This window comes from Aythya ferina (assembly GCF_964211825.1).
Source record: "Aythya ferina genome assembly, chromosome: 25".
Classification (NCBI taxonomy): Eukaryota; Metazoa; Chordata; class Aves; order Anseriformes; family Anatidae; genus Aythya; species Aythya ferina.
The window spans coordinates 6,094,817-6,115,696 of NC_140323.1; the positions used below are offsets into that span (position 1 = coordinate 6,094,817).

Below are 20,880 nucleotides of genomic sequence, written 5' to 3' on the forward strand. Positions count from 1 at the left end.
GCATTCCCCAACGCAGCCACCTGCTCCAGAACCACTGGGGACGGATCCTGCTCATGGCCCCGTCTCCCAGCCCAGCCCTGAGAGCTGTGGGTGGGCATAGTGCTGCGTTCACCCCCCCGGTGCTTGCTTCTTCCCAGGAATTACCCCCCCCCTCTCCCAGCCTGCCCAGCAAACCCCCTCCAGGATCCAGTTTTCCCTTTCCAGAGGGGAGAAAACTGCTTGGCTGATGCTCAGCCACTTGGGTCCAGGTGAATCCTGGGAGCTAATAGAAAACAGTGGGCAAGTGTTTGCCCTGGTACTGGGAAGGATAAATTTGCCTTCCAGGCTCAGTAAATGATTTTTTGGAGAGAAGGAGGGAGGCTGCTGGGCTCCTGTCCCAGTCCTGCTCCTAAATCCTATCCATCTTCTCTCAATTGCAATAACAGCTCAGCTCCTGCCCCGTGCCTTGTGCCAGGTGCCGTATGAAGAGGAGCTAGCGATTTGTTTGCACCTTTTGGGGCTCTTTTTCTTCTGAAACCTGCAGTGTGGAGATGGTCCTGCTGCAGGTGCCTCCTGCCCTGGCTGTGGGCACCGTGGGCAGGATGCTCAGCACCAGTCTGTCCCCTCAGCGCCTGGGCCAGGTGTTGGGCTCGGTGTGCTGGGGACAGGGGCAGCACAGTGGCACCAAGGCAGGAATGGGGAATGTGCTCCCTCCCCGCTGCCTCTGAGTCACCAGTGTCACCCGTTGTCACCATGCGGCTGGTGGGGTGTTTGGGGCGGAGGATGGCAGTCAGGCGTTTCCTCGAGGTCTCCCCTCTGCTTTCCGGTCCTGCAGTGTCTCAGCGGCTCCGTCAGCAGCCCCGAGCACTCTGCCTCTGAGGGTTTTGGTCCAAACAAAACCTTCACCTAGGGAACGGGATGGGGAGCAGGGTGAAGCACCTCCGGGGGTGGCACAGGCACACGTGCTTCCCATCCCTGCTCCTTGCAAACCTTCCCCCAAAAAGGGATGTCAGCCCATAAGTGGCCCCAGTTTCAAACTGCATTTTTCCATCTGGGGCGGGGGGAGGCAGAGCAACCCCATGGCTTCCCTGGGGTTCGGTTGGTTTGTTTGTTTTTTCCCCTTGAAGCAAAGGTGCTGCTTTTGGGGTCAAACATTTTGTGGTGACGTTGAGCCCCAGCTACACGGGGAAGGGATGGGGCGAAGGCAGTGTGCCCTGGAGCTTTCAAGCAACCGCCCTGATGCTGGGGAAGAGGAACCAGCAGCTTCACATTGGCCGGGCATCCCTGGGGATGGAGATGGGCCCTGGCCCAGCACTGTGTCATGCTCCCTGGAAAGAATTTGTTTTCCTTCTCATTAACTGGCATTTCCCTTCCTGTGCTTGCCTGTTGGCTGTGCTGGCATGGGGCTGGCTGCGGGGGATGCTCAGGGAGCGTGGGGGTGTCTCCAGTGGATGGAGGGGGGGAGGGACATGATCCACACGGAAACCACAAACGGTTTCGATGTGTTTATTAGCCCAGGCTTGACTTCCCCTGCCCCTGTTTCCCAATGCTGGCCACTGCATTGCGAAGCCGCTCAGCTCAGCTCTGTGCGTGCTGAGGACATAGGGGGGACGCGGCACCCACAGGAGCACGGTGGCAACCTGGGGTGCCCCAGGGACATGGCAGAGGTGAGCTGGGGAGGTGGATCTCAGCTATGGCACAGCTTTGAGCTACATCCCCTTGTCCCCATATCTATCCTCCCATCCTTGTATTTGTCCCCATGTCCTGCGGATGGGGGAGCAGAGTCAGGGCACCTCGTGGCTGGAAGGCTCATCATCGCTCGCTGTCGTGGAAAGGGTGAATGGTGCTGGCCCTGGGTCACACTCTCTCCCCGAGGAAAAGCCCGGGCAAAGGTTATTTCTTTATAAAAGATGCTTTTCCTTCCTCATCAGGAGCATGTGGTGATGAGGTCATGGAGCGCCTCGGCTCACAGCAGGACGTGCTTCCAGCTCCGCGTCATCCCCTCTCCAGGGCCATGTTGAGCTTGTTCTTGGCTGGGCCCCTCCAAGCAGGCTGGGGAGGGAGCTTTCTCCTGCCTCTGCCCCAAACCAGTGGTGCTCAGTCTGTGCCCCTCCAGCCCCACTTTCCTCCTGGCCAAGTGACCACATCCTGAGCCTGGCATCTGGCTGCGTCCTCTGCTCCCGCGGGGCTTCCCAGAGCAGCCTCTGTGTCCCACAGGCGAATGTGGCTTCGCCTGGAAAATCAGACACAGATGTGGCTGAACCACGGCTGCTGCAGCTCCTCCGAGCAGGGACAAGGCCCAGGAGGGTTTGTGGGGGAGCTGGGAAAGGTTTGGGGGTATAGGGACAGCAGGAGAGACCTGCTGGTGGCCGGGACCTCAAAGCTCCTGGTAGGGTTTATCTCATCAGGGAGTGTGGGCTGGGGGGGCCGTGTCCCCTCCACAGCTGGGTGATCCCCAAAGGGGTTGGGGGGAGCACCCAGGTCCCCCATCATTGGCCTGTGGGGTGGTGCCACTGCCTTTGGCTGAACAAAGCCCTGTTTCTTTGGCTATGCTTAAGAGCCCGGCAAAGCCTCCATCTTGGCCTGGCAGCCCCGTGGTGGAAGGTCAGGGGCCAGCTCCCTTTTGATTAGCAGCTGGCTTCCGTCTTGGGATGGTTTTCTGAGAAACGAGTTGATTTGGGGCAGAAGAAAAGTCCCCCCCAGCTGATGGGACAGCCGTGCTGGGGGGAGGCTGTGAGTTTTGTCAGAAGGGGGCTGCTTGGTGAGGCCAGGGCCCACCTCCCCGGGTGTGCGGGGGGCTGCCGCCCCGCTTGGGGCAAACTGGCGGGGAGCTGTGGGGCGGCGACCGCACGCTAATCAAAAGAGGATGGAAAACTCTTGTGGTTGCTCAGGAATGGAGCAGGGCTGCAAGCAGACCACACGAGCCTCCAGATACGACAGCAGTGGCCGCAGGATTAAATTCCGCTGCATTATGCTTAATTAGGAGCACTGAGGGGGGTGGGGGGGGGCATTGACAGACTGGCCCCATTGCACCGTCGGGCAGGGGGAGCAGCATGGATCCCCTGGGGAAGGATGGGCAAGTGGGTCCCATGTTGAGCTGGGACTTGCTTGGCTCATGTCAGCCCCCCAAATTTGAGCCACCCCCTGATCCTCAGGGATCCTTGTGCCAGTCCTCTGACACTGCTTGGGATGGGAGGAATCCCGCTGGGAGGTGCTGACTCTCCCTGGCTCGGAGGTGCTCAGCCTCCTGTCCCAGTCCTGCCTCCTGCCCCTGTCCTGCATCCCACCCTTGCAGAGGCACAGAGGATGACCCAAACTCAGGGTTAGGCCAAGCAGGCAAGGAGCCCCAGCAACCCCCCATGCCCCTGAGCATTGCCCTCTCTCCAGGGCCAGCCCTGCCCTCGCAGGTTCCCCACCATGGTTTTGTGCTCTTCAGCCTCGCTGGGCACTGTTTCCGCTGGCTGCATTGCGACAGCACCTTTCTCCGGGGCAGAGCGTGCACCCAGGCACGGCGCAGCTTGGGGTGAACCCATCAGGGTGACCAAATGTCCCCTTGCAGGCTTCTGCTCTCCACAGCCATCCTTGCGCCAGCACGAGCGAGGGGCATTTGGAAGAAGCCTCTGGGTGTTTTTTTGCTGCCGATACATCTCGGCCGCCTGCAGCGGGGTTCACGGGGGATGCAAGGGGCCGGCGGAAGGATGGGTGGAGGCATAGCAGCACATGCCAAAATGCATCAGACTGTTTTTCTGGTGGTGGATGAAGGTTGTTTGTGCTGTCCCGGGGATGATACAATGCTCTTGGCGTAGGTGCATGTCCCTGCGGCCGGGCACACGAGGCTCTATCGACCGGGCAGGAGGGTGAGCGAGGCTACGCTGCAGCATCTGCTCTTGCAGGCTGAGGGAAACAATTCACATGCTGAAAGGGCCCTGTTTTGAAAAACAAAACCAAAAACTGCATCAAAATCTTGAATCTACAACCACAACCATGCAAGCAGTCCGAGTCCCCTCACCCCCTCGCTATAGCCTGCTCAGCTCTGCTTTTGGCTGTGGATGGGGGTCATGGAAGAGGATGGAGAAAAAGGGAAAGTGAAGGTGTCAGGGTGGGAAACGTCCCCACAGGAGGGAAGCTGAGGCCACCAGAATGGAGGCTGGGGAAGCCTCGGCCAGCTGTGAGGAAAGGGGAGGCCGAATTTAGCACCAGGGAGCGTGGGAGCAGCTCTGTGTGCTGTACGGCAGCCTTGCACCGCGAGAGCCTGGCTGCTCCTTGGTCCCACCGTGTCCCCCCTCGTGACACGGGGCATGGGCTGCCTAGTAGTGGGGCCTTGGAACTGGTGTTGCTTGTGAGGCATTTGGTTTCCCAGAGCCCAAAAGATGATTTTAATAAAAGCAAGTGGATTCCAGACCATTTCCAAGCAGAGAGTTTGGCTGGAGAATAAGGCTGGAAAGCTTTATGCAACACCCCCAACTCCCTTTCACGCAGTTGTAGTGGGTCCAAATCTCCCCTTTTCAGCCCAAAGCGACCCGTTTGACTCAGCCAGTGCTGGGGCTCAGGGCTGCGAGCCCAGCTGGGCTCGCAGCACTCGTGTGCCACAGGGGCACATGAAAGCGGGGTGGCCCCCTCGATGCCACATGGTCCCTCTGAGCATCCCAGCCAGCAAGTGCACATCAAGACCAGCTCAGAACATGTCCCTGTGGTGGAGGAGGGCTGGATCCAGGCATCGAACCACACTCTCCTGCAGCCAAGGCTCATTAGGGCCAAACCACTGGCAGGCTGCATTGGCACCCTGGTCCCCAGGTAGGGCTGGGGCTCTAGGGGCTGTCCTGGAGCCGTGCGCTGGAGGGAGGAGGCAGCTCTACTGCGAAACTGTTGAAATCACTGCTCCTAATGAAAAACAGCCTCACAGTGGCCAAACAGCTGATCCGCGGCCGGCAGGCTAAGTAATGCCTCGCATTCCTGGCAGGAGCCACTTCCTCCTGGAGGCGCGGGCTCTTTCCCTGGCGAGCAAGGCCCTTGGCATTCCCCTAGGCATGGGGCAGCCTCCAGACATTGAGGACAGCACCGGGCTGTAAAATTATGGCTTTCTGTGCCATGAAGGGGGTCAATTTGGTAGTTGAGCTGTCTGTCCATTTGCCTTTCCATCCAGATGGCCCCATTGATGTTTGTCTCCTTCTGCCTCCATCCACAATGAGGAAGATGATGGCGTTTGAGTCCCGCTGCACTCTGCAACCTCCAGCACAGACCACAGCACCCTGGGGACAGGTCATTGTCCCCCGGAGCATGACTTTGCCTGGCAGAGGAGGGAGATGCCGGAGATGTCCTTGCTTTGGGGGCCACCCCAGATGCCAAAGATGGATGTGCGCAGGGGAAGGGGCTCAGCATCTCCCGGGGATGGATCCTGCACAGGGCAGAGCTCCTGGCCCCAGAGCAGGAGGGAGGTGGGTGTGGAGCAGGCTGGGGCCGTGACTCAGCCCTTGCATGGCTCTCGCACACAGCCTGTCCCGTCCCTCTCCTCCCTCATCCCCAGCACAGCCCCGGCGGCACCTGGGGAGCCAGGGCCATGGCGGGGGCGCAGGCGGGGACGGGGCCTGTGTGTGATCAGGGCCAGTGGCTGATGTAAACAGCTCTGGCTGCAGATAAACAACCAGCCCTGCTGGGGAGGACAAGCAGCTCCTCTGTTCGCGCCCAGGGTGGCCGGGCCCAATCCAGACCCTCCCCGCACTGCCCAGGCAGCATCTCCATGGCAGAGAGTGGGGCTGGTGGAGCAGAGCACCCCTCCTGCCCCGTGTGTGGGGCTGGCACGGGGGTGCCATCCTGACAGCCTGGGGACTGTCCCCTGTGGGGTGCAGGCACCCCGCTCGAGGGTGGTGGTGGGGATTCGGCCATCTGGGTGCACACAAAGCACAGCAATTGTGTTGTCCAGCAGAGCAGCCTGAATGCAGCAGCCAGAGCTGTGTCAAAGCTCCTGCCTGGCCCTTGCGGCATCCGGGAGCCCCTGACCCCCCCGGTCTGGGTGCCGACGGTTCTCCCCCCCATGGCGCCAATGCTGGGCTTCCCTGGAGTGCTCCCAAGCCCTTTGCCCATCCATCCCCCGCTCCTGGCACGGAGATGCACTGTGTCCCGTCCCTCCCCATCTGTGCCCAGCTGCTCCCAGCACAGCCCCCGGACCCCCCCGTGGGGTGGCACCCGCCTGGCTCCAGCCGGGCTGACCGGAGGGTGCTGGGGCTGCGCCCACGCCGCACCGCAGGCAGCGGGTGGTGCCAAGCCAGCAGTGTGCAGGGCTGCGCAGGAGGTGGAGGGAGCTGGGGGCTGCCCACCCCCCCAGCACCCCAGCACCTCAGCTCTGGCTGTAGCCCTGGGCACTCATGGGTGCAGCCCCCGTGTTGCTGCATGGACCTGCATGGGGTGCAGAGCCTCCTGCTGCCACGCTGTAACCGCTGCAGCCATGGGGCTGCTGGTGGCAGCTCCTGCCCCCTCCCCCTTCCCCCCAAATCTTGATGGGTGCTGGGGCCACAGCCGAGAAGGCTTTTGCCGTGGGTTTGGCTGCATTCCTCAGCCTTGAGAGTGCCGGTGGAGGGAGGAGCGGGGCTGGAGCCTGGCGTGACTCAGCCACGGCGTGCTGGGGATGCGCTGGGGACACTTTGGGGCCATCACTTGTCTTCTGTCCCCCCTAGCCACATGGCACACACCACTGGTGTGGGGAAATGTTCCTGAATGAAAGGGATGGGATTTATCCTGCTGGCTCCTGCCCAGGGACCCCCCAACATGCTGGGGGGAGGGGGGAAGGAAATCCCCTGAGAGTCACCGTGGTTGCAAGCGGCCGGACCTTGGGTTACGATAACTATAAACAGGACTTTCTTTGCAGATGCAGCCTGACCCTGCGGTTCCCAGCCTGTCCCGCCAGCAGCCACCAAATCCCCAAAGCCCTGCACTACTGTCCTGCAGCACTGCCCTCCCATGGGGACCCCAGCACCCACCCAGGAAGGGGTGTAGGGCCCCGTGCACAGGGGGTGCACAAAGGTGTTTGGTGGGTCCTTCTGAGGAGCAGGGGGCAGAGGGTGCAGGAGGGAAGAAGAAGGGATTTTGTGGCGCTGATTGCTGTGGGGTGATGGCTTCAGCCTTGTCCCGTCATCTTCTCGTGACACCCTCAGTCTCCAGCACTGCTGGCCACATTCCTCCGGCTCCTCAAGGACTGGTGCGGGGCATTCCCACGGGGATTTCCAGCCTGGCATGCACCTCCCTGCCCACCCCGGTCCCACAGCAACACTGGCACAGGGGCAAAGCAGAGCCTGAGAGAGAGCCTGAGCCCATGGGTGAATCAGCAGGAAAGGAACAGATGAGGAGCTCGCAGCACTTCCTTGCTGGAAATAACTTTCTCTGTAGTGTGGTGAGTGGGCAGATGTGACTTCAGCAGATTTCCAGATAAGCCGATGGAGACGTGGGCTGAGCCTGAGTGCATGTCCCATGTAGGGAGCTGGAATGGCTTTGGATGTGCTGCAGGGTTCACCCCAAGAACCTCTTGGTGTTTGCCATCCCTAAAAAGCCTGCCAGAGGGAGGCACTGGGCTGTGCTGTGCTTCTGCTCCCATCGGGGCTGGGAAGAGGGGGAATATCTGACCACACTGCACCCCTCCAGCTCCCCGCATGGCTCGGGTTGTGCTGAGGTTTCCTGGGTGCTCCAGCCTTGGGTGCAGAGGAGGAGACGTGGCTGCAGATGGGATCTTGCTGGTGCCTGGCCCTTTGGAGACGGGAGCATCCTGCATCCTGCCCCTTGCCTTGGGGCTGGCTGGGGCTGGGGGCCGGCAGACATGGACCACCAGCCCCCGCCAGAGCCGCAGGGACCACAGCCACCATCGGCAGCCCAGAGCTGAGCAGAGCCCAGGACAATGCCCTCAGCCCCACTGCTTCATCCTGCCTTTCTCCCCCAGGTAACAGCCCCTGGCTTGGGGATGGCTGTGGGGGAGATGCTGACAGCAGCCACCAGGCAATACCAGGGTGGTGATGGGGCCACTGGTCCCAGTTTGCAACTGGGAAGAGGCCCTTGCTCTGTTCCCCCCTTCCACAGATTTGGCATCACTAAGGAGATGCTGCTGCTGGTCACCCCTAAGCTCCTGCTGCCGTTTCTATTTCTGCCCCATGACTCAGGGATTTCGGCAGGTTTGGGAGGGGAGGAGGCATGACAGCACTTCCCTGCCAAAATAAAAGAGGCGTCTGCTTCCTCTGCTTCCCGCGCGCAGGGGGTGGATTATTAACCCGAGCGTGGCGCCGTCCGTCCAAACCCCGCGTTCACCAGCGATACGACAACACTGTCCCATGACTCTGGGCTGTGACAATTATCCGGTCACTTAAAGAGGAGGCGGGGGGAGAGTGTGCAAGAGAGAAGGAGCAGCGCAGCCCTCATCGGGCGCACAAGGGCTCCAAGCATGTGCACGGGGTCCCCGTGAGTCACCCCCAGGCTGGCGTCACCCGGCCACGTCCCTTGGGTGCCCACCTCGGCTTCCTCCCACTGCCAGGCGCCGCTAAGCCTCTGACAGCTCATGGTGGAAAATGAAAACAATCTCAGCAGCGGGGGGAGGAGGGTGCTCAGGAGTGCAGCTGGCTTTTAACCCCAGCATCCTTCCTCTCCTGTCCCCACCATCCTTAGCATTGATGTTTATCTGAGCGCGGATCCTAAAGGGCACTCATGGGTGAGAAGAGAGCTTGCCTATGTGGCACCCCTGAGTGCAGATGTGATGCCCTCTGGGGGCTGTCACTGCTGTCCCCATCTCTGGATGGCTCCCAGGTCTGCCCTGACCCCAAATCCCCATCGCTCCTCATCAGTTCCCCAGCCCTGTCCCCCCTCTCTCTGGGGTTATCTCAGCTCCAAGAAAAACCCTCAGCAGCTTCTGAAACCCCGCTCGCGTTTCCGGCCTCGAGGAGCTGATATTGCTGCTTCCTCGAAGCTCGGATGTGGTGGCTGTCACCGACACGTGGCCCCTTGTCACTGCACCGTTGTCACCGCTGCAGCCCAGGGCTACTGCTTACATCTAGTTGTGTTTGCAGAGTATTTTGCTTTCTGCTTCCCTGTTGGTGTGACGAACACTTTGCAAGCAAACATTTTGCCTCTTGACAACTAATTGTTTCCAGTTGCGTGCAAAACAAACAGGCAAAGAGCAGGAAAACCCCCAAAGCAGAGAGTGGGGCTTTCTGCATGCTGAGTGCCTAACACTGGTGGCTTTTGTGTCCCTGGCGGTGGCATGTCCCCAGATCTGTCCACAGATGGATCTCTGTGCACAGGAGTGCATGAACAGGTCCGTGCACTCGCGGATCCCTTCATGCACACCCTCACAAGTGGAGCTGTTCATGCACACGTGGAGCCATCCATGCACATCTGTGCACACAGATCTGTCCTCGCATGCCCGTGCGAATGCATCCGTTCATGCATACATGGATCTGCGTGACGATGCACGCAGACCCATTCCCACACCTCCAAGCCCACTAGCTGCCTGGCACCAGCAATAGGAAAAGCAGCTGGGGGGAGCTGGAATCAGCCGAATGCCCTGGGGTCTCTCATCGTCCTCCTGTCCCGCAATGCCTCTGTTCCTGCCCTGCTCACACCTGCTGGCACTCACTGCCCTGAGCAGCATCCAGGGCACCCAGGAGCCCTGCAACCTGCACCCTGCCAGGTGCAGCGGGGGGCACCCTGTCCCAAACCCTCTGCAACCCTCTGCATGGCAGAAGTTTCTCACAAGGGCTTTTCTCCTGCAGGATTTCCTGCAGGAAAACTTCTGGCATGGATAAAAAGCAAGGCGCAAAGTCACATGTGCTGCACTGGCGTGTGTGTTTGTGTATGAGCACGTTTCTGTATCCCAGGCAGGGACTGTGTTTATATACCCCGTGTGTGCAACGGGTATGTACAGGTGTGCACACAGCTGCATGGCTACGCAGTTGTGTGTGCATGTGCATGTAGGAGTTCACGCAATTGTACACGACAAGAGTGTTTGTTCGGGCATGCACATGTGTACGCCTGTGCCTGCATGGGTGTCCATGCAGGACTGTGTCCGTGTGCAGGTGTGGGGGCTGTGCATGCATGTGAGGTGCTGTGTGTGTGTTGTATGTGCATGTGTGTGTGTGCACAGGGCTGTGCATGCATGCTTGTGTGTGTGTGCACATGTGTACGTATCCAGGGGTGTGCCTGTCTGCATGTGTGTATGCATACCAACACATCCCAGGGGTGTGCATGCACATACATGTGTGCACATCCCAGGGCTGTGTCTGCATGCACACGTGTGTGTTCCAAGGGGTGTGCATGTGCATACAGGTGTGTACATGCCTCAGATCCGTGCCTGGATGTGCGTGCACGCACTTCTGCACATTCCAAGTGCTGTGCGTGCACAGACACTTGTGCACATGCCAGGGCCGTGCCTGGACGCGCGTGCACGTGCGCATGTTCCGAGGGGTGTGCATTGCGTGCACACGGGCGTGCAAGCTCCAGGGCTGTGCACGCAGCTGCCTGTGTGTGTCCAAGTGTGCGCGTGCCCGGGGCGTGCCCGCGCATACGAGCGGGTGTCCAACGCCCCCCCCCCCCCCCATCTCTCTCCCCATTCCAAGGCCTGGACGCGCGCAAGTGTGTGCGCGTGCATGTGCCTGCGTGCGCGAGCCGCACGGGACAGATGGGGGGGGAGATGGGCAGGGGGAGATGGGCAGGGGGATATCAAGGGGGTGGGGGGGGGATGGCGGGGCCGCCCCGCGCCCCCCGGCCCGAGCCGAGCGGGGCCGAGCGGAGCCGAGCGGGGCCGCGCCGCGCCGGGGGCTGGCCGCCCGCCAGCCCTTTCTCATAAACCACATGCTGCCGCGGCCCTATAAAGGGCAGCGCGGCGGCGGCGGCGGCTCAGCCCGGCCCCGTTCGCCGCCTCGCCCGCACCGCCCGGCCCGCGGCACCCCGGCCCCACGGCAGCCCCCATGCCCCGCCTCGGAGCCAAGGTACCCTCGCGCCCCCCCCCCCCGCTCCCTCCCACCCCTTAAGCTCCTCGCCGGGCTCCGGGAGACCCCCTCCCCTCTTTGCCGCCCCCCCTCCCTCCTTCTCGGTCCCCCCCCCCCCTCCGCTCCCAGCTCCGGTCCCGTTGCCACCTGTGCGGATCCCCCCCCGGCACGGGGCTCCTCGCGGGTGCCCCCCGCCCGCCCCGCCGTATTCCGGCCCCCGTGTCCCCGCCCGGGGCTCGCAGAGGGGACGTGGCGAGGGCCCCCCCTTGGAGACCCCCGGATCCGGCCACGTCCCCGGCGCCGGGAGGCTCCGGCCCCGTCCCGGCCCCCTGTGTCCGATTGCTTTCGCTTCCAGCCCCGTCCCGGTTCTCGCTCCCAGCCCGTCCCCGGCGGGGTGTGGCTCCATCCCCGTCCCCGGGAGGCTCGGACCCCGGCTCGGTCCCTGGCTCCGTCCCGGTCCCGGCGCGGGGTGGCTCCGTCCCAGCGCCGGTCCCGGTCCCGGTCCCGGTCCCCAGCCCCGTCCCGGCGGGGCGAGGCTCCAGCCAGCCGTGGCCGTGGCCCGCCGGTGCCTCGGGCAGCATCCGCAGTTTCACAAGCCGGGAGGATTTCTGGGCTGGCTCCCAGGGAAATTCCCCCCGGCCGCCACCCGGGCACCCTCTCGGTGCTGGGATGAGGGACACGCGTGTCCCCCACGGGGGGGCTCTGCCCAGTCCCTGTCGCGGGGGAGTCAGCCCCGGGGGAGCCCCGCTGCCCACCGGGGTGCTCGGGCCTCCCCGCGGCTTGCAGGGAGCTGGGAGGGGAGGTTGGGGTGATGCCAGAGCCGACGCGTGGAAATAGCCCTGCGGGTGCAGACGGTGGAGGCTGGGGAGTCTGGAGGGTGGGAGAGGATTTTTGGGGGTGGGTGGCTCAGTACCCCTGCCCGCAGCTGGGGCGGAGGCATGAGAGCCACGGTGGGGAGAGGGGACGGGGCTGGATGGAGGGGGGGAGCTTGTGCCTCGGCCATTCAGCCCCTGTGCCTGCTGGCGACTGGGAAATTCCCCTCTGACCTGGTGCCTGAAAATAACAGGATGGCATGGGCACGGGTGGGAGGACAGGGGTGTCTGTGTGTGTGTCTGTGTGTGTGTCTGTGTGTGTGTCTGTGTGTGTGTCGTCTACTGCAAAGGTGGCTCCTCTGGGGGAGGAGGCAGGGAAGGGCGGGGGGCTCATTGGTCCAGCACCGCTCTGAGCCGTTGCTCTGCTGTGCTCAGGTGTGCCTGCTCCGCTGCACCGTGTTGTCGTCCCTCCTCCTCCTACTCATCTGCAGCATCCATGAGACGGAGCAGAACAGCTACTGCCAGCAGATCATCACGGAGAAGCACCTGGCTGAGCTGGAGGAGCTGGTGAGTGCCCTCCTGGGCCCTGCTGCAGGACAGAGGCTTGCTTGGGGCCGGGTGGGTGCCAATCAGCCCCCGCAAGCTCTTCAGCAGCTCCACGAGCAAAGTGACAGCACCCAGGAGCCAAGCATCAGTGGGCACCCGACATGAGTGGGAGCTGGGAGTGATGCACCGTCATGCCTTGAGTGAGCGTGGCTGCAGAAAAGTGCCAGTGGGAGAAACAGCTGGGAACGTGAGCTGGAAGGGGGCAACGGGCACCAGCATCTGCCACAGAGAGCACGAGGCAGGGGACAGTGGGGAAGTGGCAGAGAGGACTGGGACTGTGGTGTTTTCCGGGCTGCAACGGCTGCGCAGGGGTTAAGCCAAGGAATCTGGCTGCATTCCTGAGTCCAGCTGCTTGCCTGGAAGCTGGGCTGGCAATGGGGCTGTGGGTGGGTGGCAGGCAGTGAGGGGGGCCGCTGGCCAGGCGATGGAGCCAGCCGGGCTGGTGCGATGGGTGCCTTTGCTCTGCGTGGCGCATGGGCAGTGCCGGGTGCTCGCACTCTCCCCGGGGGAGACGAATCCTGGCCCCATCCCTGCTGCCGGGGCTGCATCCTGTGCTGGCCCTTGGCTCACCTCTTGAGTGGGAATTACGTGGTTGCCCGCGGATGCTCAGGGGAGGCACGGGAATCAGGGGCACGCAGGGATTTGTACGGATGCGTTTGTCGCAGATTAAATTCTGCCGTTGTGGCACTGCTGGCCTCGCAGCTAACAGGGAGCAAGAGGCAGCAGCGGTGCCACTGAATCCTGCACCGAGCTCAGCCGCCACTTCTTAGCATGTAACCGCTATGTCCGGGCTCACTTTACCTCTTCCTCTTTAAGCACCAAGCTGCGGTGCCAGGAGCTGGCAGATGTTGTATTTGCAAGCTTGGCTTCCTCTGCCCAGGCTCTTCCTGCAGCCCTGTGCCCCCAGGAAGCCTTTGCTTTGCAGCCCACCGGGATCAAAAACGGGCGCGTGGCAGGGGGAGAAAGGGGATGGTGCAGGTTTGAATGAAAGCCATGGTTTCCCTGCTGGAATCGCAATCCTCTCCTCCTCTGGCCGTGCAAAGGCGTTTGCAGAGCCGGCCCTCGCTGCAGCCCCGTGGGATAATGGAGCAATTGTTTCCAGTACGGCACAGCTCTTCTGGCAGCCCGCACCCTCCCAGCCTGGGATGCGGGCCCGGAGGCGGGCTGCACGCCCTGGAGGAGGGCTTGCCTTTGGGGCGGTTGTTTGGGGGATTTTCCTCCTTTTGCATTGGGAAATGTTCATGGCACGGGGCTCTGCTCAGGTCTGGGCGGCAGCACTGCCTGCAGGATTCCAGTGTTGTGCAGAGCTGGGGATTTGTGATCTCGGTGTCATGGTCACATCCTGGCGTGCTGTGAAGTGCCCCGGTGCAGGAGGTGGCAGATGCTCTTTTGCAGCTTGGCTGCAGCACGAGCTGGGCTGGGAGGGGGGTGGGGAGGAGGAGAATGATGGATGGAGAGGGAACGGTGGGGGAGGCAGGACGTCCCTGGTACGGGGCCATCCTGGCGGGAGGAGAGATCTGGCCTTGACCTTAGGGGAGTGTCTGGAGGAGAAGAAGGGTGTGGGATCAGTGTGTGGGGGAGCAGAGCCCCCAGCACTGTGGGTCCGGGGGGCTTGTGCACACTCAGGCGGCAGGGCTGGGTCGTGCCCCCTCCTGCTGCACTGCGTGGCTGTGGGCTGACACCCCGCTCTGTCCTTGCAGGCGGACACCCAGATGCAGCATCCGGGCAGGGTCTCCTTCAAGTTCATCAATAAGATGCAGCTGGTGAGTGGCTCCTCGCCAGGTACTGGGAGATGGAAGGGGACAGGGACTGGGGCTGGCTCCCTGGGTGCTTTGGGGTGTCCATATTGGGGTGCACCCCTTTTGCCCACAGACCCCACGTCCCCTCAATCGTCCCCCTTTGCAGGAGGCAGGACAGGCCCCTTGTGGGGAACTTCATAGCCCTTCTGGTCAGGCTGTGAAGTATCAGCTCAGGCAGACTGTGGGAGCACAGGAAGGCATTTTGTGTCTCCGTGCCTCAGTTTCCCCAGGGGGGGTGGGACGATGGTGCTCCCTGTACCCATGCAGTAACCAGTCTCTCCTCCTGGGGGTCCGTGCCCTCCCAGAGTGACTCCGTCTGCTATGTGAAAGCTGCCTTTCCTCTGCTGGGCAAGATCCTAAACAGAACAGTGTTCAAGGAGAACTCTTCCAATGCCAAGAAGATGCAGATGGTGCGCAGGATGTATGACAGCATTGATGAGAACGTGGACCCCTGCATCAGGGAGGAGGATGACAAGGAGCGCATGGTATGGGGTCCTCTGCCCTTCCTGGTGGCTGCCAGACCCACAGGGGTATGGGGCTGAGTGCTTGCCTGTGGGGTGGGCGCATCCTGGAAGTGGATCAGAGCTGGGTGGCTGTGGGGAGCCCCTATGTGGGTCAGACCCAGCCACGGGTGCAGCACTGTACCCACAGTGGGGACACCGGGCAGGATCGGGGCAAATGCTGGGACCCGGTGCTGAGCCCAGCTCTTCCTCCAGCTCTCAGAGATGTGCTTCGAGGAGTTCACCACGTCCCCCTATGAGATGCTGGCACTGGTGAAGCAGTTCTTCCAGGACATCAACCTGCTGCTGCAGAGCAAGGAGACCTTCGAGAAGGACTGCAGCCAGGTGTACCGCAGCATGTGCGTGGGGCCCAGGCAGCCCAGCTCCTCGCCAGGTAAGGCACCGGGGCTCTGCCTCTGCCTGCCAAACCCAGCGCAGGCTTGCCTGCATGGGACAGCTTGAGAGCCGCGCGTGCACCTTCTGTGCACACGTGGGTGCAGCTCGTGTCTGTGGGTCTGTCTGCGTTGCTCGGCTGGTGGCCGTCCCCGTGGTGTTGATGAGCTCTGTGTCTGCGTTTGGGGAAGGGGCCAACCACCCTCTGGGGGTGGGAAAAGCTTCAGAGGGGGGGCCGCATCCTGCTGGGATGGGAAATGCAGCTGGAAACAAGGCCAGAGAGAGGCACTGAGGAGTGTCAGGAGGCAGCTCCATCGGCTCGGCTTGAGGTATCAGGCTTGGCTTCATCTCCAAAGACTGAGCATCTGGGTTGGCAAAAGAGCCAGCATGCTGCATGACCTCAGCTGAGCCCCGTTGCTGCCCTGTGCCTCAGTTTCCCCTGGGAATGGTCCTGTGGAGTAAATGCCTCCAGGCTGGGTGAGGCTCAGCCACCATGCCAAGTGTTGCCCGCTGGGGTGGAAGAGCCCCTGCTGCCGTCTGTGCTTGCGCGAGCACCCACGCTGTTGTCTGCATGCCTGTGGAGGAGATGTCTCACTGTCGTCTGTGCTGGGCTGTGCCTTGCCACCGCACCGTGGGGACCATGGGGACGTTGAACCTGGCCAGCTCCTGTCAGCGATGCTGTGCTGTGGATAACCCGCTGCTGTCAGCTCAGGGGACCCGGTGATGGGGCTTGCTTCATCCTGCCTGGTTCCTGTCACCTCTGTCTTGCTGCCATGTCTGGCCCTGCCTGCTTCCTGCCTCCCCTTCGCTCTCCTTCCTGGGGCTGTTTGGTTCGCATGGGAACACAGGGGGCTGGGGGAGCTTCCCCTGCCTCAGATCTGCTGTCTGCCCTTCTTGGAGGCTAGTGACCCCACGGCCGTCTCTTCTCTCTGCTTCTTTCAGGTGTGGGGACAGATCCTGACTGCAATTGCCTGTCCCCTGCCCTCCCTTCTGCCACCCAGCCCTCCCTATCTTCTGCCACCCATGCCAGCAGAGAAATGGCACCCGCTAGTGCCCAGGTCCCTTTCAGCTTCCTCCATGGCACCCTCGCTGAGTTAGGCAGCAGCGCCCTGTCTCAGTCCCCCAGTAGCTTGGAGGGCAGCTCAGGGACCGACGAGGTCCCAGGAATCGAGCTCAGTGACATGGAATCAGCAGTGTCCCCCAGGATGCAGCAGACGGCTGGAGCCAGCAGCAACGCCGAAGCCCTCCTGGATCCGGCCACCACCGCCGACCCGGCAGCTGAGGACATCTCCATCCCCTCCCGAGGGATGGCGGAGGAGGGCACCGGAGCCTCTGTCCTTCCAGATCAGCCCTCCTCGCCCCAGAGGATGAGCACCAAGATGCCAGCAGCGTCCCCCAGCACTGTCTCTGTGGGCCACCGCGGGGCCAGGATCCGTCCCACGGAGACACCTGAGCCGGTCACGCAGCTCCGCTTCTCCAGGATGGCCCCGTCGGCGCGGGGCCGGGCACCGGGCAGCCTTGGGGACAGCGCGAGGGCGCGGGGCTGGGGGCTGAGTCGGCTGCGGGATCCCGAGGACGGCGGGGCCGGACCCAGCTTTGACTCGAGCTTTGTTCTGAGCGCAGAGCAACATAGGAAGGAGCCGAAAGCCAGGGAGAGCCACCGGGAGCTCCTGATATACGTCATGGTGGCCAGCGTTGTGGCTGTCTTGCTGGCCATGGGCGGGCTGCTCTTCTACAAGTATAAATCCAAGGTGAGCCCATCCCTGGCTGTGAGCATCCTCATCCATCCCTGCCTCCCTTTCCCCACTCATCTCTTGGATTTCCAGTGGGGTGCTGCATGGGTTGACATGGGGACCGTGTGAACCCCCTTCCTGTCAGTGCCCCCCGTTATGGGGCAGGGAGATGCGGAGCAGGGTGGAGGGGTGTTACTGGGGAGATTTCTACCCCCTTCTCCTGGTTTTGTTCTACTGAGTGTAGGGGGTGGGAGCCTCCCCCATGGGAAGCCCCATTCCCAGGGCTCACCCCCCGTTCCCTCTCCCTCCGTGCAGGTCCTGGAGAGGCCACTGGAAGAGGGGGGCTGCGACCCTGAGGAGCCAGAGCGAAGGTGGGTGCAGGGTCACCCAGTGCCATCACAGCTCTTGGTAGAGGGCTCCAGGGAGCCCCCCACACACACACACCCTGGCTGTGGCCCCCGCCCTGGGGACCCTGGCTGGGGCCATCCTGCCCTAATCCCCTCCTGGGCTTTTCTTTGCAGGGCGCTACAGGGAGCGAGGGGGTGCCCGGAGGTGGAGATGCAGGAGCTGTGAGGTGAGTGGGGGGGGCCCAGGGGCAGGGGCTGGACCCCTCCCTGTCCCTGCAGGCGCTGGCTTTGTTTTTTATTCAGCTGCTGACAGTGCTGAGCAGGGTGGGGACACACAGATGAGCAGGGCTGTGCCCTGATGCTGCCGGTGTGCAGTTTTGTAGCCTATTAATTCATTATTAGGATTTATATACATTTAAATAATATATTAAAAATGCATTTGTTATTTTTTTTCCATTTTAAAAAACATATTACTCCCCTCCTTAGCATCATGTCCCACTGACACTTCTGCTCTCCCCAGGGCCCCAGGTGGGATGTGAAGCTGCTCGGGGGACGGACGGGGATGCTCCTCGCTGTGCGAAGAAGGGCCGGTGCGTGCTGGCCCTGCTGCAGCCTCCCCCCGGCGGCGATGATGCTCACACCCCCCCCCTCCCTAGCCCCATGGCAGAAGACTGCAAAACCACGGGCAAAGACGGAAGGGTGGGGGGGACGCACCCCGTGCGGAACCCCGGCACCTGGGAGCACATGGCTGGAAGGCGCTGGAGCATCACCAAGGGGCTCTGCGGGGCCGGCGGCAGAGGCAGGGCTGCGGTGCACGGAGCGTGGCGCTGGCTGCGGGACAGGGACAGTGTCGGATTTGGGCTGCACTGCCTGAAGCTCGGAGAGGAGTAGCTCCCCGGATCCAGCCAGGATTCGCCGCTGCCCATTGCTCCTCTCCCACCCCGGCACAGCAGGAGCTGGATGGCACCCTGTGCACCCCTCCTGCACCCCAGCTGCCGAGGAGCCATGGCCGGGACCCCCCCACCCCTCTGCCTCCCCGTGCCTGCACAGACTGCATGCCCTGAACTGCAAGGGGAGAACCCTCACACTGTGAATATTTAATGCCCCCAGGCAGGGGGTTGACGCTTGGTGCCATCTCCGTCCTGCTGCCGCTGTGGCACGTCCTACGCACCTGAGCTGGCCTTGGGAGCTGCCTGGCACCGCTTTGTGCATTAGGGTTTTATTTTAATGTGGTGGATGAATGCCTTTATCCGACAGAAGATTTTTTTGTTTTTGTTTTTTGGGGGGGGGCAGGGGGAAGAGGGCTCCTGCCTCCCTGCAAGGTTATTGCCGCGAGCTGGCCTCGCTCCAGACTGGATTTTTGCAACTGTGCTTTGGAGCAGGGGAAGGCAGCGGTGCAGGGGCTGCTTTCGCATGGGTGGGAGCTGGAGCGTCCCCCCTGGCACTGCCTTGGGGCGTACCGACAGCACCTTGGGGTGCACCTGCACAAGCTGCCCTTGCCCCTGGGCTTCATCCTGCCCCCCTGCAGCGTTCCCCAGGCCCCGCATTGAGCGTGGCCGTGCTGCTCTTTGGATTTGAAGCATTATTTTTATACAGTGGAAGAAAATTGGAACAAACCACACTTTTTAAAGCATTACGATTAATTTTTCTATGTGTATTTATGACGGCCAAAAGGAGATGTTTCCTGGGGTGAGAGACCAGCATAAGTCAGGAGAGAAGCCCCGCAGCAGGGTGCCCAGGCTGGGTGCCCGCTGGTGTAAGCCTCCAACCTGGCAACACTTTGCACGGAGGGGGAGGTGGGGGGGGAGACAGCCTGTGGTCAGACCGGGATGGGCTCGTTTTGCCTCTTTTTTTTCTTTTTTTTTTTTTTTATACAGTGAAATATTTTATACAAAGTCATTTAAAGAAGTCTATTTAAAGAAAAGAATAGAAAATGGCTTGTATATTTAATATTATTAATAAACACAGATGTGTAGCACTTTGCAATGGTGGGAACTGATTGGGGGGGGAGGCAGGGAGTAGGGGGATGCATCTTGGGATGGGGGTGTCCTGGCCTGGATGTCTGTGCTGATGCGGGGCACGTTCTGTGGGGTGTGGAAGGGGGACCCTGGCTCCCAGAGCAGAAGGGATGTGGGGATGGGGACAGCGATGGCTCCATGCTCATTGCAGCTGTGTATCTGTGACTTCTGCCTGTGCTGGGGGGGGGGCATTTCAGCTGCTCTGCCTGGCCCCCTGCCCCTTGGCAGCAAGCTGGGGGCTGTCCCGCTCCCTTCCCCTGCAGGAAAGCCAGGGGAGGTGGTTTCCCGGCCCTGGGGTGCTCCAGCTGGCCCAGCACTGACCTGGGACTGGTCTAAGGAGTGAGGCTCAGATCTGCAGGGAGCCCCCTTGGGGGGGGGGCTGGGGGCTGCAGGGCAAGGTCTGGCTGTGACCAAGGCATGGGGCCGGTGCTGGGGTCAGGGTATGCACTGCCCCTGCCCTTTTCCTGTTGATGCGCGCTGGAGTTCACGGTCACGGCAGGAGGGCGGCAAGATGGATCCGGCCTTCCTGCTGCCTGGGGCATTCCACCCGCATCCCTGTGCTGCGAGTGAGGGTGCAGGGCTGAACCACCACCCCCCCAACCCCAAAATGCATGGGAAGGAGCTGAAGCAGCTGCTAAAAGCAAACACACTTGAGGCTGCTTCCTGCGAGCACTTTGCTTGGCGAGGCAGCGCACCGCAAGCTATTTCCTTCTCCCCCCTCCAGCTGCCCGAGCCCCTGTCCTGCTGCTGCTGCACACAGACAGTTCCCCGGGGGCACACGGGGGGTTGAGGAGGGGGCTTTGCCACTGCCTGCAGCCCCATGATGGGCCTGAGTGGGGTCTGCGGCTCAGGCAGTGCGGGACTGAGCCCCTATCGCTTGCCCCTATCGCTTGCCCCTGTCGCTTGCCCCTATCGCTCTCTGGGGACACGAGGCGGGGGGGGGGGGGGGCAGGATGGGGCCAGGGAGCCCTTTGTGGGCTTTGGGGCCTTGTTTGCTGACAAACAGGATTCCTCGAGGAGAGCTGACTCAGCCCTGCCCTTCCTCTCCCCAGCAGCAGCCGGGGGTTTCCCAGGTCCACATCCCCTTCCCAAGGAAGTGGGACCTATATATATCCCGCCGATCCAGGCCACAGTCATTATGGTCTCAGTGGGGGGGTGTTTAAGGTCAGAGGCTGCCTGGGTGGTGGGGAGAGGGTGGGCAGGGTGCCCGGGCTGGGAGGGCTGGGGGCAGCCAGCCCCTGCCCTGCAGGCAGCTCCAGGTGGAAGCCAGCAGCAGAGGAGAGAGTGTTCACTCTGGAGCTGAATGATGGCAGGGATGCGGCCACGCAGCAGAGCTCGGCAACGTGGTGCTGTCAGAGCAAAGATCCTGGCTGCTGGGGTGGGGGGTGAACCCCTCCCAGATTTACACCTCTCCTGTACTCACCCTGACGCCCCCAAACTGGCAAAAGCACAGAGAGGAGATCTGGGGGAGCAAAACCTGCTTTCAGTGCCCACTTTTGGGAACCATATAGGTAGGGGGGGAGTGGTGGAGCCATTCCCATCACTCCATGCACGTACAGGAGGGTGGAAAATAATCCCCGGGGGCTTGAAGAAGGCGGTGGGTGCCTGAGACCCTCCAAAATCTGTTTTTATTTTGTATGCCTTAAAAGCAGATGATCTGCCTCAGCAGTGTTAAAATGGGGTGGTTTTGGGGGAAAGACGCTTGGGCAGCACGTGGCTCGGCCTGGGGGCACCC

The 20,880-nt window shown here is 61.9% G+C and overlaps 1 protein-coding gene across 2 annotated transcripts; it reads left to right on the forward strand.

The window, feature by feature from the left end:
• Nucleotides 1-10,837: 10,837 nt before the first annotated feature.
• CSF1 (colony stimulating factor 1) lies at nucleotides 10,838-19,105 on the forward strand. Of its 2 annotated transcripts, none has more exons than XM_084498222.1 (9): nucleotides 10,838-10,937; nucleotides 12,185-12,316; nucleotides 14,056-14,118; nucleotides 14,460-14,639; nucleotides 14,871-15,048; nucleotides 15,990-16,798; nucleotides 17,096-17,151; nucleotides 17,302-17,354; nucleotides 17,648-19,105. In XM_084498222.1, the coding sequence occupies exons 1-8, from the start codon at nucleotides 10,917-10,919 to the stop codon at nucleotides 17,351-17,353; spliced, it is 1,491 nt and encodes a 496-aa protein (XP_084354348.1). In that variant the 5' UTR covers nucleotides 10,838-10,916; the 3' UTR covers nucleotide 17,354; nucleotides 17,648-19,105. The 2 variants fall into 2 exon arrangements, with proteins under 2 accessions (XP_084354348.1, XP_084354349.1); XM_084498223.1 differs by having other exon boundaries at nucleotides 16,671-16,798.
• Nucleotides 19,106-20,880: the final 1,775 nt, after the last annotated feature.